Source organism: Glycine max, chromosome 6, assembly GCF_000004515.6.
Source record: "Glycine max cultivar Williams 82 chromosome 6, Glycine_max_v4.0, whole genome shotgun sequence".
Taxonomy (NCBI): domain Eukaryota; kingdom Viridiplantae; phylum Streptophyta; class Magnoliopsida; order Fabales; family Fabaceae; genus Glycine; species Glycine max.
The window spans coordinates 13,945,997-13,960,759 of NC_038242.2; the positions used below are offsets into that span (position 1 = coordinate 13,945,997).

Genomic DNA, 14,763 nt, shown 5'->3' on the forward strand with positions numbered 1-14,763 from the left:
TTTTCAAATATAACTGAGGAGAAATGAATAGTTCTTTTAACCTCTTAAAGTTATTTTTTAAAAAGATAAATTAACACTTGCATTGAAAACACACACGGTCAAAAAAATAAATCCGCGGGCAGTACTGTAGTAGAGTGTATTTAATATTTGATGGGAGCCTTTGAATTCTCTTTTACTCCTACGGTATTATATAGTTGTAACTACTATTCAGAAAAAAAATATATATATATAGAGAGAGAGTTGTAACTACTTTTTAATTAGTCCTATAGTATTAATTTGTTATTGTGAGTGGTTGAAAAAATATGAGAATTTATAGAATAATTAATTTATGACAACAGTAGTGTGTCATAATTTTAGAAGAGTGTTATTTTGAAATAGAGTGAGTATAAAATTAGATATTTTTTGCTTATATTTGAATAAGAAAAAATAAAGGTATGTTTGAGTATACATTTGAGTTACTCAGAATTATGCTTGCAAACGGATTGGAGCTCTTACTTCGTGTTGTGTTTCATTAATGCAAGGACGTTTGGTTTTAGAATCTTTATTAATACACTTCAAAAATGAAGTTTTAATTTTTTTTTAAAAAATCTTATTAATCAGTGTTCTTAGAATATTAATTAATTAATATATATATATATATATATATATATATATATATATATATATATATATATATATATATATATATATATATATAAGAGAACGTGAAACAATATATAGTGTATTATTTGTTTTTTAAGAAAGCCAAGGAAACAACAGAAGAAGTGGGCATAGGAAATACCCGCTTCACATTAATTCCAAGACACACAATCAAACTAAAATGCCTTTATTACAAATTTGAGGATATACTTGAACCACTTAATTAGTCAGATTTATTCATTAGGGATGTCTTTCTCCCGACCAACTCTACTCATTAACACTTGTACCACCCTACTGCACCTTCACACCTGCATCATCACCAATGCTTCAAAAATTTCCATAGCAGAACTTGGCAAACCCAGAAGAACATTTACACTTTTCCTTTCTTGACCATGTGACAAGAACAAGATAACTTCTTTCTCTGGCAGGGTCACAGGGCCAGAACAAAGAGGTTCTCCCCAGCCAAAATCTGTAGTGTGAAAAGACAACTTAGTCCAAGTTGTGATCAAAAGGGTAGCTGCTAAAGAAGGCCTAGCTCTTGTGACTTCAAAATAGTCAATGGCAGATCTCATGTAACTATCCGTGACCATCTCAATAGCCTCACGAATCAATCCCACAGAAAATGATAAAGGGTTCTTCAATAACTCCCCAGCATTACACAACGAATTTGTCAGCACAATAGCATTCCCAAAGTACCCTTTTGGTATTGGTGGCACAAATCTTGACCTTCCATCTACCGCGAACAAAAGCTTTGTTTGTTGATCAGGTTGCATTCTTAATGCTGCAGTTCGAGCTCTCCATACAAAACCTGAGAAGAGATATAAGGTTTGTTGAATGGTTAAAAAAAAAGGAAAATGAAAAAAAGGTTGCGACTGACCACTGAGTTGGATTCCTAATAAAAACTAACAAATTAATCTTTCACAACATGTGAGGATAAAGAAAAATACACAAAACCTGAGAGTGCTTCAAAAGTGGAGCACTTTTCCAGAACCCCATCTTCCGTGGCCTTTTTCTTGAGCATGTCGAGCTTCTCAGAATCGAAGCAGAAGGATCTGTAGAGCATGTTTTCTTCCTCGTAGAGTTTTTTAGTGTTTGATATGTCTTCTATTTGGGCGAATTCGTTGTGTTGGAACTCTATCTTGGGAGGGTCGCGTGCTTTGATTATGGTTCGATCGAGAAATGGTGGGGTCTTCAAGTCCAAACCTCGGGCTGTCTCGCTCCATGCATTCACGAACTCCATGGCACATAGTCCATCTTTCATGCAGTGGATCATGCATAGCCCCAATGTAAATCCTCCGCATTTGAACTTTGTCACCTGCAAGATACATCATTTTCAAATTATGAGATGTTATTGTAATAGTTTATGAAATTAGAAAAATGTCAAATTTTAAATATTTCAATTTAAGTCCTAAATTTAATCACTAACTGTTATTTTGTTTCTTAGACATATCCTAACATTATCACTTAAGTCACACGTATAGGGAATAAAATAACATAAGTGATTAAATTTATAAACTTAAATGAATATAGATGAATTTTTTAAAAAATTTATTTGACAATTTTTTTTTTAATTTCAGTGACTACTATAATGGTGCCCCACACAATTCTCCAAAAACTAAAGTAGAGTAGTTTACTGAATTAAAAAGTGATGACACATAATTAAAAAAAAGTTAACACTCTTTATAGTGGTGATTTTTTTAGCTAATAGGTTATTTATTTAATTTTAGAGATGGAGAAAAAACCATGATGATGAATTATTTGATTCCTTTTGATTTACACAAGCTTTAGTATAACTAAAAATATATTTCACGTCTTATAATTCGTTTCTATCCCATAATTTTTCTCATCTCTCTATCTTTTTCATCATATCACATCTTACATCTATCATTTTTTTTCTCCATTTTTTTCTTTCTTTTCTTTATTTTTCTACTTCCTCTATCTCAATCCACTCCAAACAGGATGAACGTTTATAATTGTTCATTTATGTATAAGGAAAACTTAGGTACATTATCTTAAAATATATTATTGGTTCCTATTCTTAACTTGAAATTAAAATTTTACCTTTAAAAAACGTTTATGTTAACCTTTATCGAGGAGACTAATTAATAGGTGAAATTCTTTTTTTTATTAGATAACAATATTAATTAAAAGCCTCTAAAATACTACACCTAAATTTTGTGTTACTCACATAAAAATCTAATTTTTATAATATTATTAATATATGCATACATATTCAACTTTTCTTCAATCACTTTTTTGTCTTATTTTGTCTCTTCTAGTGACAAAGAAAGTGAAACGGTCAAACCTGAACAGTCATAAGAGGCATCTCAAGAATGCTTCGAGCACCAGGAACATTGTACACCAGTTTCCCAAGAGCATCAGGGTCAGGCTTTGTCAAGTCCCCAATCTCTTCAATGTCACAATCTGCTTCAGCCTCAACGAACACCGCACCCTCCCCAGGGTTATCCACTATTAACTTCCCTTCCAAGCTTATCATCAACGTGCCAGCCATGGGGTAATAAGGGACAAGAATTTTCGACAAGGCTTCCTTGATAACTTGTGCAGCATCCTCGTTTCCTCTAGAACCGGATTTGAAGCAATAAACCGTGCGCACTGGAACAGCAATGTTCTGGTCTAGGTTTGAAAGGAAGTAGAGTCCCTTTTCTGTTTCCTGTGCAGGCTGAACCCGGGTTGGTTCTCCTTGCTGCTTTACGTTAAGTTCAATGCTAGACATGCCTGCAATTGCCATCACGTAAGAACCTTCCAACAACCCCAATATATATACATCTCTCATTTCTTTCATTCTCTCCTCTCTTTTTATAATATCATAAACTTCATCATATTTTTTTTTCTTTTTTCTTTTTTTCTCCAAGTGTTAGATAACATTTAGAGTGTCTATCATACATTTTTCACATATATATATGTGAAGAGTGAGAGATTTGTATCCTAAAAAATGTAGGGTAGAAATTGTTGGACGCAAAATCCTAGTTAATGAGAAACTATCCCTCTATTATTCCAAGTAATTGTTTTTGATTTATGAGAAAAAAATTAATAAGACTCAATTTTGTTTTGGGTTCAAGTCTTCAAAATAAAATAAAAAATGTATTTGGAATAAGAGATTTTATTAATGGTAATCAATAAGATTTTTTTAGTAGAAAATGTAAGTAAAACTAATATATATTTTACACTAATGTCATGATGATACAAAAATTATGTGTAATGTAAAAGTAAAAATTAGCTGAGATTATGATAGTTTCGAGTCACCTAATAGCTTTAGCATGTGTTGGTTTGTAGAAAAAAAGAGTAAAATATAAGAAAAATAAATATTAAAATGATATGTGAAACACACACTTTTTATAAACTCTACTTTAATTTAAAATCTTCAGCTCAATTTTTTTTATTTCTTTTTACACCATCGGATGGACTCTTAGTATGTAGAGAGAAAAGTGTAAATATGATATATATATATATATATATATATATATATATATATATATATATATATATAAAATATAAGCTGAGAGGAAGAAAGAATTAGAGAAAAATACTAAATACAGATGGAATGTATAATATATAGAAGAATCTAAATATCATTTCTGAATATGCTAAAAGAAATAGTGCATGGAATTGCGCTATAATTGACAAAGAATAATATGCAAAAACTAAACAAGCTAAGGCACATGATACACTCATCTTTTTAATTACCTGAATAATGTTTAGCACGGGAACTTGAGGTGAGAAAAATGAATGAAGATCTGATAGCACATGTGGGGTTGGAGAAGTTATATAGGAAGAAGTGATCAGATACTGTAGAAGTTTTGACGATCATTTGGTTTGATTAATAAAATGTAGCAACTTGATAGGGACAAATTATTTAATCTGGATATTTTCATGTAGTTTATAGGTGGAACCGTGCAATTCAGTGCATGCACACAGGTTTAGCTATAGCAGGTAAGAAACCAAATTTATAATTTTTTAAGGTTATAATAGATTGATTGAAAAATATTAAGTGATATAAATTTAGACAAAAATACTCTTTTTTTTAACTACTCTTCATAAATTATCTTATTATTCACCAATACCAAATACATTATATTATCTACCAAATGTAAGTATTAATTTATCCTTTTATTTATATCTAGGGGTATTGTTAGAAAAAAAATAGCTTAAAAAAGCTAAAAGACTATTATTTTGAAACTAAAACAAAAACCTAAAAAGAGTATTATTTTGGAATGAAGGAAGTACTATTTACTCCCTCCATTTTTTTATAAGACTCTTTTCAAAAAAAATTGTTTATCTCTTTTTATAAATTTTTTGATGTATTAATTGTTTTTTATTTCATTAGTACCCTTAATTAATTGACAAAATTTTTAAGCAAAAAATAATAAATTCTAAAATTAATGAGATAAATTATTTCACTCTTTTTGAGATTAGAGAAGATGAGTGGCAATTAGTTGAGAAGAAGCAACTAGGTGAAAAGAGAAAGTTGGTTTTTTTTCAAAAAAAAAAAACTAAGAGTAATTTTGAAAGGATATTACAAACCATTAACAAATTTAATGTTATTAAATAAATTAGTTAATTTTCTTAAAGGAGACAAATTAATTAAAAAGATCTTATAAAATAGAGCAAATGTTGGTTGGTGGAGTTGGCATCCAAACTTGTACACTCAAATAAAATGTTGTTATTAAAAAAATGTCTCTTATTTAATAATAATCCGAATTGCTTTACAATTTTATGGTTCACATTGAAGAATGCCATAGAGAGAACAAAGGGACCTTTGGCTCCACAACCTCTCTCAATACCCTTTTCAACTCTTCCTCCTAACCATGAACTTGAGCCTTACTACTCACCTCTATTTATATTGGATGTCCTTCCAAAATCCCCATACACATTTCTTCTTAGCATTGGTCACGTGTTTGTATGTGTACAATCTTGTCAGCTTTGTTCCGAGTATGGGTGTGTTGTTGTGGGTCTCTGACATGTCAAAGACGCCATGTGTTGTCTGGTGTTGGTTCCACGTTCTAATGATTTCAGTGTACACATACTTTATTGCATTGGAAGAACACTAGAATCCTCTAAAGCAACATGGTGTATTAGACCATTATATTCGATCACTCTTAAGGTGCATTCATGGTCAACTCTATAAAGGAGATCAGATAGTGTTTCAAGTTAGGATGATCCTTTGAGGAGTATAGTTGGTTGAATGGTCTACTAACTATATTAGAAAGCTTGAATTCTTTAGAAAAATATTTGATGTTATCACTAGTCCCTCGATCTCTACTATTCTTATTAGGTTTAAATATATTTTTTATCATTAATAATTTTTAATTTTTTGTATTTACTTTCTAATAAATTTTTATTTTGTGTTAAATCTCTAATAAAATAACATTTTTTGTCATTAACACTTTTTTTAGTCTCTAATAAATTAATAAATTTTGTTATTTGTTTCCTAATAAAAAAATTCAGTTGATAATAATTGGGACTAAAACAAAATTTATTAATTTATCAGAAAACTAACATAAAATTTGTTAATTTATCATGGACTACAATAAAATATCAAGTATAAAAAATAAAATATTTTTTTATTAAGAATTCAACGAAAAATAAAAATGTATTAAAAAAATAAACACAAAAATCAAATATTTCTTATGGATAAAAAATATATATTCAAGTCTTCTTATCAACAAAATTTAAATCGAAGCTCTACATAATGTTTTATTCATATTAAAATGTAATTATCATTATTATTAAGCGTTTTCTATCATCTTTTTTCACCTCGGACTTTTCTTTGTTAGAATGCTTTGTCATGTTCGCAAAATATTGTTTTGCTTTCCAGCTTGATTATCACTGATACAAGCATCAAAAGCAAGAAATAGATATAAAATTCATAGCTAGCCCAGTTAGTTGAAGCGTATTGATCAGAAATTTTAAGTAGGAAAGGATGAAGTATGTGTATGAATATAACTTTGTTCATATTTACACGGCATGGACTTGTAGGTTTTAGCATAAACAATTCATCTGTGCAATAACCACAAAGATTGGTTTAGGGTTTAACAATTGGTATACGAAACATCAATTAAATATTAACAAGTTAAGAAATTGATAAAATAAAATATCGGTTTAGGGCTTAACATATACTCTTATATAACAGAAACTATGATAAAAAAAAAACAAAATATATAACATGTAATAGAAAATATAGAAAACGAAAAAAATTGAATAAACTCAAATTTAATGTCATTACATAATTATTCAATTAAAAACTCTTTTCTCACTATTTTAATTCAATACTATGATGGGAATCATTAAAATTATTTAACTGGAGTTAAAAAAATTTAACACTAAGAATCTTTTGAGAATTAAAATATAAACGTCAGGAATTAAAAAATTCACTTATTAACTATAGAAACTAAAATAGATAAATTTAAAAATTATATGAATAATTAAACCTAATTTTATAAAAGAAAATAATTTAAAGTTAAATAAAGTAAAGCGGATAAAAATAAGAGTGTTAGAGAAGAAATAGACTAACAATATAAAAGTATTAGGTCAATTATTGTAATTTAAAAGAAAATAATGAAAGTTTAAGTGTATTTTTGAATTAAAGTTAGAAATACTGAGCACATTCAAACACAAATACACCAAACAAAAACAAAACTAATGATGATGATTCTTTAACAAAATTACTTTTGCCTAAAATATACTTTTTGGCCCGAAAATCAAATATGCCCTTAATAATTTAAAGGTAAAATTGTAGTAAATTGTGTTCCTTTTAAAATCCAATTTTTTAAAGAAAAAAACTACAAAAATAAGACATGTAATTTTAGATGACTAATAGATTTCTCATAAAATTATTCCTTAGAATTGCAAAGGACAAATTTACTCAATTTTATAAAAACAAAGAATGCTGAAAAAAGGATTTAATAAGGGCATGTTTGTATTTCCATTAGTTGGCACGAATTCTGAAGTGTCATTTGTGAGAAATAACAATTTGTTATTTTTCATTGAATGGCCTTTTGAAGGGCCTCAAATGTTAAAACAAACACATACTAAGACTTGCAACTTAACCTTGAGAACAGCAATGAAAATAAAAATGACCAAACTGTGTGCCCTACTTAATGCATTAGATATGAATCCCCAATTCAAACCAGAATGGGAATCATGGCAATAGAAAGGGTAAACGCTTTCATAAACAAGAAAATCATCTCAACTTCAAATATCTACAATCTAGTTTTAACAAATAAAAGAAAGAACATTGATCTAAATTAGAAGGCAATAATAATGTTTACAAGCAGGCAAAAAAAAAACAAACTATTCAATATGACAAATAAAAGGTAACATCAGTAATACAGGGGAGCGGGTTAAATCTAATATGGTACAAAATACAAACCTAATTAAGAGTATCTATAATGATGGTCACAACTCAAACCAAATATCTACCTTAACTTATCCGGAGAATAATGAAGATAAAACCTAGCCATTAGATGCCCACATGCCTCTAATTTCTGCACAGGTCAAATATTATTTGCCCAACTAAAATCATGCATCATCATCATCATCACCATCATCATCTTTATCTGTGTCACCATCATTCTCAGCCTCTTCTTCATCAGACATGTTATTAATTACATCTGTAATTATATCCTTCACCTCTGCTTTTCTATGCATTAAATCCATACCAAAGTGGGTACCTATCAACATTTCATTGCAAACTAGCTGAGTTCATGATCACTCCTTTAATATTTAGAAATAGAATTTTCTCAAGAAAAAGGACATACCAAGTTGCCTGAGGATATCGGACAAAGTTGCCTGCATCAAGTATAAAATATAAAATATTATAAACAAAAACAAGAATATTCTTACGGGTGTGATTGATTGTGTTTTAGTTTTATAGCTTTTAAAAACCAATTTATAAATAATTTTCAAAAACTGATTTTCAGAAAATAAAAGTGAGTAGATGTGAAAGTGCAAGAAAAAATGAGTAATAGAGAACTGAAATTTTAGTTTTCTTGTTTGAAAAACTAAAAAAAAGAATAGTTTTGAAAACAATTTTCAAAAACTACTCTTATCAAAGCAGTCTTTTTAAAAAAAAAACAAAATAGTTTTTAAAAACAGCAAGCAGACTCTGAAACTCCAAAAATTTGAACTATACATGAACTGCCAGAGAAGCGTTACTTACAGTATTGAAATCTACTTCCTTCAGAATATCAACAACTACAGCATGCATGTCCTGCTTAGTAGGTTCTGCCTTGGCCTTCTTATTACTTTTACTTTTCCCTACCATTCACATCAGAAAGCAAATTAAAAACAAGAGAACAAAAACATACTTAATATTGAAATCAAATCTTATAAATTAAAAGTTTCTCTAACTTGTTTAGATGTAATAACATAATATTAGAGGGAAAGTTTTCTCAGATGGTGTGACAGGATTACTTGAGAAAAATTAACCAGAAGTTCAAAAAATTAACTCTTGAGCAACCAACAGACTACAGCATATGGCACTAAAGACAGGACAAAAACATATGTGAGGAGAGTACGTAGTCAATTCACCTTGATCCTTAACCAAAGCCTTTGAAGATTTGTCAGTTCGTTTTTTGCTTGCAGCCTTCCCCTTAGTGTCCTGCTTTTCACTTGCAGTTTTCTGTTTCTTGGATGCAGGTTGCTTCGACTTGGAAACAGAGGCAGAAGCACTGTCATGCTCAGCAACACCCTTTTTTGAAGTTGGTTTCTTTTTAGTTTTTTCAATGCTCTTGGCATCTTTCACAGGGGTCTTCTTGACAGATGAGGTTCTATCAGCTTTGCTAACTGAACTCTCTTTAACAGCTTTTTTGGAAGTACGCTTGCGAGACTTTGATTTCTCTTCCTCTTCCTCTGATCTACTTTCCTCATCATCACTTTCATTGTTCGGTACTGCAACATCTTCATCTTCCTGAGAAACACCTTTTGCATCTGAAAGTTCAGCTTTATCATCCTCATCATCATCAGAAGACTGCTTTTGCTTTTTCCCAGATTGGGAAGTTTGTTTTTGCTTCTGGAGTAAGACAAAATATACAAATGTGATTAAAAATAATAAGAACATATTTGAGGCATATCATTTGTTACACTTGTTGAAGTAACAAGCAAATTTGCAACCCAAATCATCTATGGGAAATAATAAGATAAAATAGAATAATGAAATATGTTGTTGATGGTTCTAATTGCAGTCAATCCAAGGATAGAAGATAAATATCCAAATGAAAATCTGAGAAGGCATCTTTACATTCACAGTTGACAGAACACAGAAACTTAGCAGGTAATCAAGGTTTGTTTATGTAATTGCAAAATTGCCATTAAGACCAGGAGATCAACTCAGCAGAAAGAAACAAATGACAATAATTAAAACTCCATTTCCCTAACAAATAGAATGAATTAAAGTCACTGAAGTTCATAATTTAAATCTCAAACTACTTCAAAAATCAAAAATAAACTTGTGTGCTTTAGCTAGAAAAAAATAAAATAAAATATTACATACGATAGAATCAACAATCAGATTTAATGAAGCATTAATGAAATTTTCTGATTGTTACCCTTTACAAAAAAATAAAAAATTGCAAGCATCAACCAAAAAAGTGCAACCTAGGTAAAATGCAAGTATTGATCAATGGCAAAATGGATTTAAGCTGAATGGCATCATTAACAAACATATTGCAAAATTATTGCTGTTGGATGACATACACAACAAATCTATTCCATGATGGCCTCCCACAATCACAAATAATATATTCAAATGCTGATTATAGGGACAGGATGAGACAATTAACAGTGAAAATGCCATATTATAGCCCTATTAAAGTCAAACTCTAGAGCTACTGTTTTAATAACTGACAACCACAATTAGAAAATCATCAATAAACATGCAACTAGAAAAAGGTTAGCACATAACAGATAACAGCAAGCTCAAATGATGTCATTATATAGTCATGACAAAATACCTTGGCAGGTGTCTCTGTAGATGCTTCCCCAGGAGATTTGCTAGGGAATGACTTTCTGGTTCTCTTTTTACCTTTCTGTTAACATAGAAGCAAACTTCAAAAAACTAACCACATTAAAATAAAATTAAAATTCTAATACAGGGCATATTAGTATTAACTTCATTGGGAGTAATTATTTTCATTGATCCATCTGTTGAATCAAAGTCTACATCCCAACCTCACATGTTAAATATAAGGATGAGAATAAGGATTGAACTCCATGAAGCATTTAATCAAAGGTGATTTTCTCAATTCTCATGTGTTTCTCATTAGAAAACAATCTCAAACTAACAAAATAAATGGACAATCTGTGAGAGGTGCTTTCAATTTCAATGAAGTAGTTCAACAATGAAATGATATACAACAAAGCAAATTTACTTATGTTACAATTAGCAAAAGCATCAATTGATTAAAATAATCTATAAAGAATAAACCTGCTCTTTATCAGCAAGTAGAATATCAGTTGTAGCATGTGGGGACTCCAAATATTCCAACAACTTTGCAGATAGCTCCTCCTGAAAGCATGTTTCATTTAATAATTTAATTTTAAAAAGTACTAAAACTCTATTCTCAAATGGAGTTATATTATAACAAACTTACCTTCTTCACATTGGTCTTGTTTACTTGAATATTAAGAACATCACAGAAGTCCAACAACTTTTCTTTGACAAATTTGTCAATCTTCTCCTTTATCTTGGCCCTCTGTTTGTCCTGCCAATAATTTTTCAACTGTGGGTTAATTACAGCATCAGACACTCACATTTACAAAAAAAAAAAAAAAAGATTTATCTGTAGAGAAATGCTAGCAACACAGTTTATATGGAACCCTAAAAACAAGTCCCACTCCCTACTTAACAAGTCTAAGATGAATTTCACCACATAGTAAATAGTGTATTAGAAAGAGTGTTTGAAAAGTGCATTGTTAACATTCCTCTTCATCAGTTCATCTTAATAGTTCAGGCATTAGAAGAGAAGAATAGCATACTTCAGTAATAAACACAGCAGTACCTCATTTTCAGTCCACACATAACCAGAAAACTGGCCTATATTTCTCTTTAAATTGTGTGCCTGCAAATCATTCAGGCATAACAATGGTGTTAAAGGGTTCATGCACCCTTAAGTGACAAAAACAGCACAAACAATCTAAGGAACATCACCTTTGTTTTCTTTCCAAACAGTAAAGTATGAAGCATATGCAGGTTGTCATCAGGTTTTCTCTTTGACAACTTGAAAGCCACTGAAAGTTTATACAACATTAACTTGATTGGGTAACACTGATGTACAAAAGGATAAAAGAAAGGTGAACAATCAATTTTTAAAATATGCAAAGATAATATTTTATGGCATCCAATACCAAACCAAGATTGCATGGTAAAAGATAAATCAAAATCATGACATTGAGTTTCAACGACCTAACTAATACACCAATGGAGTGAATTTAACAAAAGCAGAAATTTTTGCCATGCTGGCCCATGCATCACTTCAAACACTTAAAATCTGTAAGTTACAGGACAAAGGACAACCAAATAAAAAGACCAATGTAAGGAAACCAAGAAGGAACTAGGAAACTAATAACAGTTAAAACTTATAATGTTTTCATGTTTTCTCTCTGCTGCAATCAAGACTTGCTCGCTTCAGCAATCAAATCCAACATGTAATAAACATAAACAGGCCTCCAAATACCAATCACGTGAAAACACTACCTACATATTTTCAGGTCAGATCTACCCAAATTTAAACCAAGAACAACAGCCCCCTACGTCTAAGAAACACCATATTGAGGAAGCAATAATCTAAATTCTAAAACCTTATGGCTATGCAAAATAAAATAATTGAAACAGGAACCAGCCTAATCATTGTAAAAAATAACAAAATCATGAAAGGCAAAAAAAAATGCAGAAGCATGAAAGACATAGTGCCACATAAAAACACCATCAATGACAAGTAATCCATGGCATCACTTAAAAACACAATTGCTAATACTCCAGACCGAATGACAGGAAGCCTCAAACAACATTCACAATTACTTGATCCATAAGTAATTAGCAAGTAAAATTCAGCACCCCCATTATCATCATTCAAGATGGCATGCTACAACAACTAGGAGGAAACAACTGAGCAATCATGGGAGGAGCTAAACGCACCGTTTGGGATATCCTTGAGCTGCGTGCCACGTCCCTGAAACCCAAACAGATCCAAACGACCAAAACATAAACACTTCACTACTTCAGTCCTCACAACCCAAAAAAAAGCAATTAAATAAAAAATAAATAAACTTTACCTTTTCAATTATTAAACCTTTACTAGCGGAGGACCTTGCAGACTTCGCCGGAGAGGGCACAGAGAAGCGCTCCACCGTTTTCCTCTCCCTCGTGGGCCTCTCACTCGGCGCCGGCGTAACCGGATCCTTCTTACTCCTCCTCCTCTTACCCTTACCCTTCGCCTTCTCTTTCTCTTTCTCTTCCGCTTCGTCTTCCTCCTCTTTTTCTTCTTGTTCATCTTTCTCCTCTCCGTCTTCGTCGATCTCTTCTTTCTTCTCCTCAGCGGCGTCGGCTTCCTCTTCTACTTCCTGATTGCCAGCTGCTCCTCCGTCTTTATCGCCGGCATTCGCGTTCTCGGATTTCGCCGCGACGGCGTCCGAGGAAGCGTCTTTCTCGGGAATCTCCGATTTGGCGTGATTGTCGTCCTGGAGGGGAGGCTTGTTATCTTCTAGGGCTTCGGAGGCCATGTTTTTTTTTTTGGGGGTGGGGTGGAGAGGAATTGGGAACCCTAGTGGAGAGAGAAACCCTAGAATTGGAAGAAAGGGAATAGAATCTCGTTGTGAATTGGGATTGGGATTGGAATTAGAATAGAGAGAGAAAGAAAGGGGGGAATCGCGAAATGAATGAAATTGGAGTTTTGATGAGAGGGCGCGCTGAAGGGTGAAACTTGAAAGAGTGGTTTTCAAAATTTGATGCCAAAATTGTGAGCGGGTTTCTACACTCACTCACTCACTATCACCATCTATCACTCTAGTTCCCCCTTGTTTGTTTTTTTCTTTTTTTCTTTTCTCCCGGCAAAACCACTCATTAACCTAGATGAAAAATAAATGAATAACAAAACCCCTATTGTGACTTGGGAAATTATTATCATGACTAAATTATTGAAACCGTGGGCGATTGTAGTGTGAGATGTTGTGATGGAATCTTTCTTTCGAACTCTACATTGGATGCAGGCTTTTAGACTGTTCGGATGAATGGGTCCATGAATTATGGGTTTGTAATTTAGTGAACCAATAGTTTCGACAGCGGACCCAACAGATTTGAGGTTATTCTATCATGCACTCTCACTATTGTAATTTGCACCACACTTTACATTTCGGAATGTAAATTTGTATTTTGGAATAGGCTTTTCAAAATGTAATCAGAGGTACATGGCTTCAATAATGGGAGTACAAGAAATAAATGCCAACATTCGATTAAAAGAGTATGGACCAATTGATTAATAGTCTTTTTGCACCTTGCCCCCTTTTATTTTACAAAAATATCCTTGATGTGATCAAAACTAATTTTTCATTGTGTATGATTATACCATGGAAATTAAATTTTATTCTGTATGTATACCAAATATACAGCGAAAACTCGTTAAATCAATATGGGGTGGGGTCATAATCGCATCCCTTATAACTAAAGATTAGGAGTGTTTGTAGTGTGATTTGATGTGGTTTTTAGACAAAAAGTTCTCCAAACCAAACATAAAATTAAGATGTGGTTCCATTTAAATATAACATCAAATTTAAATCAAATCAAACTAATTTTATACGATTTTTTATTTTTTTTAATTTATTATCATAATTTAAAATCTATTGATTAAACTTACATGATTATATTATTTAAAAAATGAATTTTATTTTTTTTACTAAATTTTGTTTAACATATTTTAGTTCAAAATTATTATTTTTACTTTCATTTAACATTAATGTAAAATGATATTACCAATTTTTTTTTTAACATAACAGTAATTTGTGCCTCACTTTATATTTTACACTATTTTCTAACAATATTAGTACATTTTTTTAAAACATTTGAAAGAAAAATATGCACCTTGATTACAAAAGCAAAGAAAAATGAATAAA

General features: G+C 31.2%; 2 protein-coding genes across 2 annotated transcripts; both read right to left on the reverse strand.

The window, feature by feature from the left end:
- Positions 1-717: 717 nt before the first annotated feature.
- LOC100794490 (omega-hydroxypalmitate O-feruloyl transferase) lies at positions 718-4,477 on the reverse strand. The gene is made up of 4 exons (XM_006581792.3): positions 4,345-4,477; positions 2,945-3,375; positions 1,594-1,954; positions 718-1,447 (listed from the first exon to the last, which is right to left on the reverse strand). The coding sequence occupies exons 1-4, from the start codon at positions 4,466-4,468 to the stop codon at positions 942-944; spliced, it is 1,422 nt and encodes a 473-aa protein (XP_006581855.2). The 5' UTR covers positions 4,469-4,477; the 3' UTR covers positions 718-941.
- Positions 4,478-7,885: 3,408 nt separating this feature from the next.
- LOC100813123 (protein DEK) lies at positions 7,886-13,838 on the reverse strand. The gene is made up of 11 exons (XM_003526896.3): positions 12,931-13,838; positions 12,794-12,827; positions 11,807-11,886; positions 11,658-11,717; positions 11,250-11,360; positions 11,084-11,164; positions 10,611-10,685; positions 9,190-9,670; positions 8,819-8,916; positions 8,418-8,448; positions 7,886-8,330 (listed from the first exon to the last, which is right to left on the reverse strand). Exons 1-11 carry the CDS (start codon positions 13,375-13,377, stop codon positions 8,179-8,181), a joined length of 1,650 nt encoding a protein of 549 aa, XP_003526944.1. The 5' UTR covers positions 13,378-13,838; the 3' UTR covers positions 7,886-8,178.
- Positions 13,839-14,763: the final 925 nt, after the last annotated feature.

What these genes read in the sequence shown, in the direction of transcription:
- LOC100794490 (XM_006581792.3), bottom strand. Translation starts at nt 4,468, where the DNA reads ATGATCGTCAAAACTTCTACAGTATCTGATCACTTCTTCCTATATAAC. An exon ending in TGCCTCTTATGACTGTTCAG is followed by an intron (nt 1,955 to 2,944) that starts GTTTGACCGTTT and finishes TGTATCTTGCAG; the next exon opens with GTGACAAAGTTCAAATGCGG. An exon ending in CACTTTTGAAGCACTCTCAG is followed by an intron (nt 1,448 to 1,593) that starts GTTTTGTGTATT and finishes ATCTCTTCTCAG; the next exon opens with GTTTTGTATGGAGAGCTCGA.
- LOC100813123 (XM_003526896.3), bottom strand. Translation starts at nt 13,377, where the DNA reads ATGGCCTCCGAAGCCCTAGAAGATAACAAGCCTCCCCTCCAGGACGAC. An exon ending in AAGGTTTAATAATTGAAAAG is followed by an intron (nt 12,828 to 12,930) that starts GTAAAGTTTATT and finishes TTTGGGTTTCAG; the next exon opens with GGACGTGGCACGCAGCTCAA. An exon ending in TGTTTGGAAAGAAAACAAAG is followed by an intron (nt 11,718 to 11,806) that starts GTGATGTTCCTT and finishes AATGATTTGCAG; the next exon opens with GCACACAATTTAAAGAGAAA.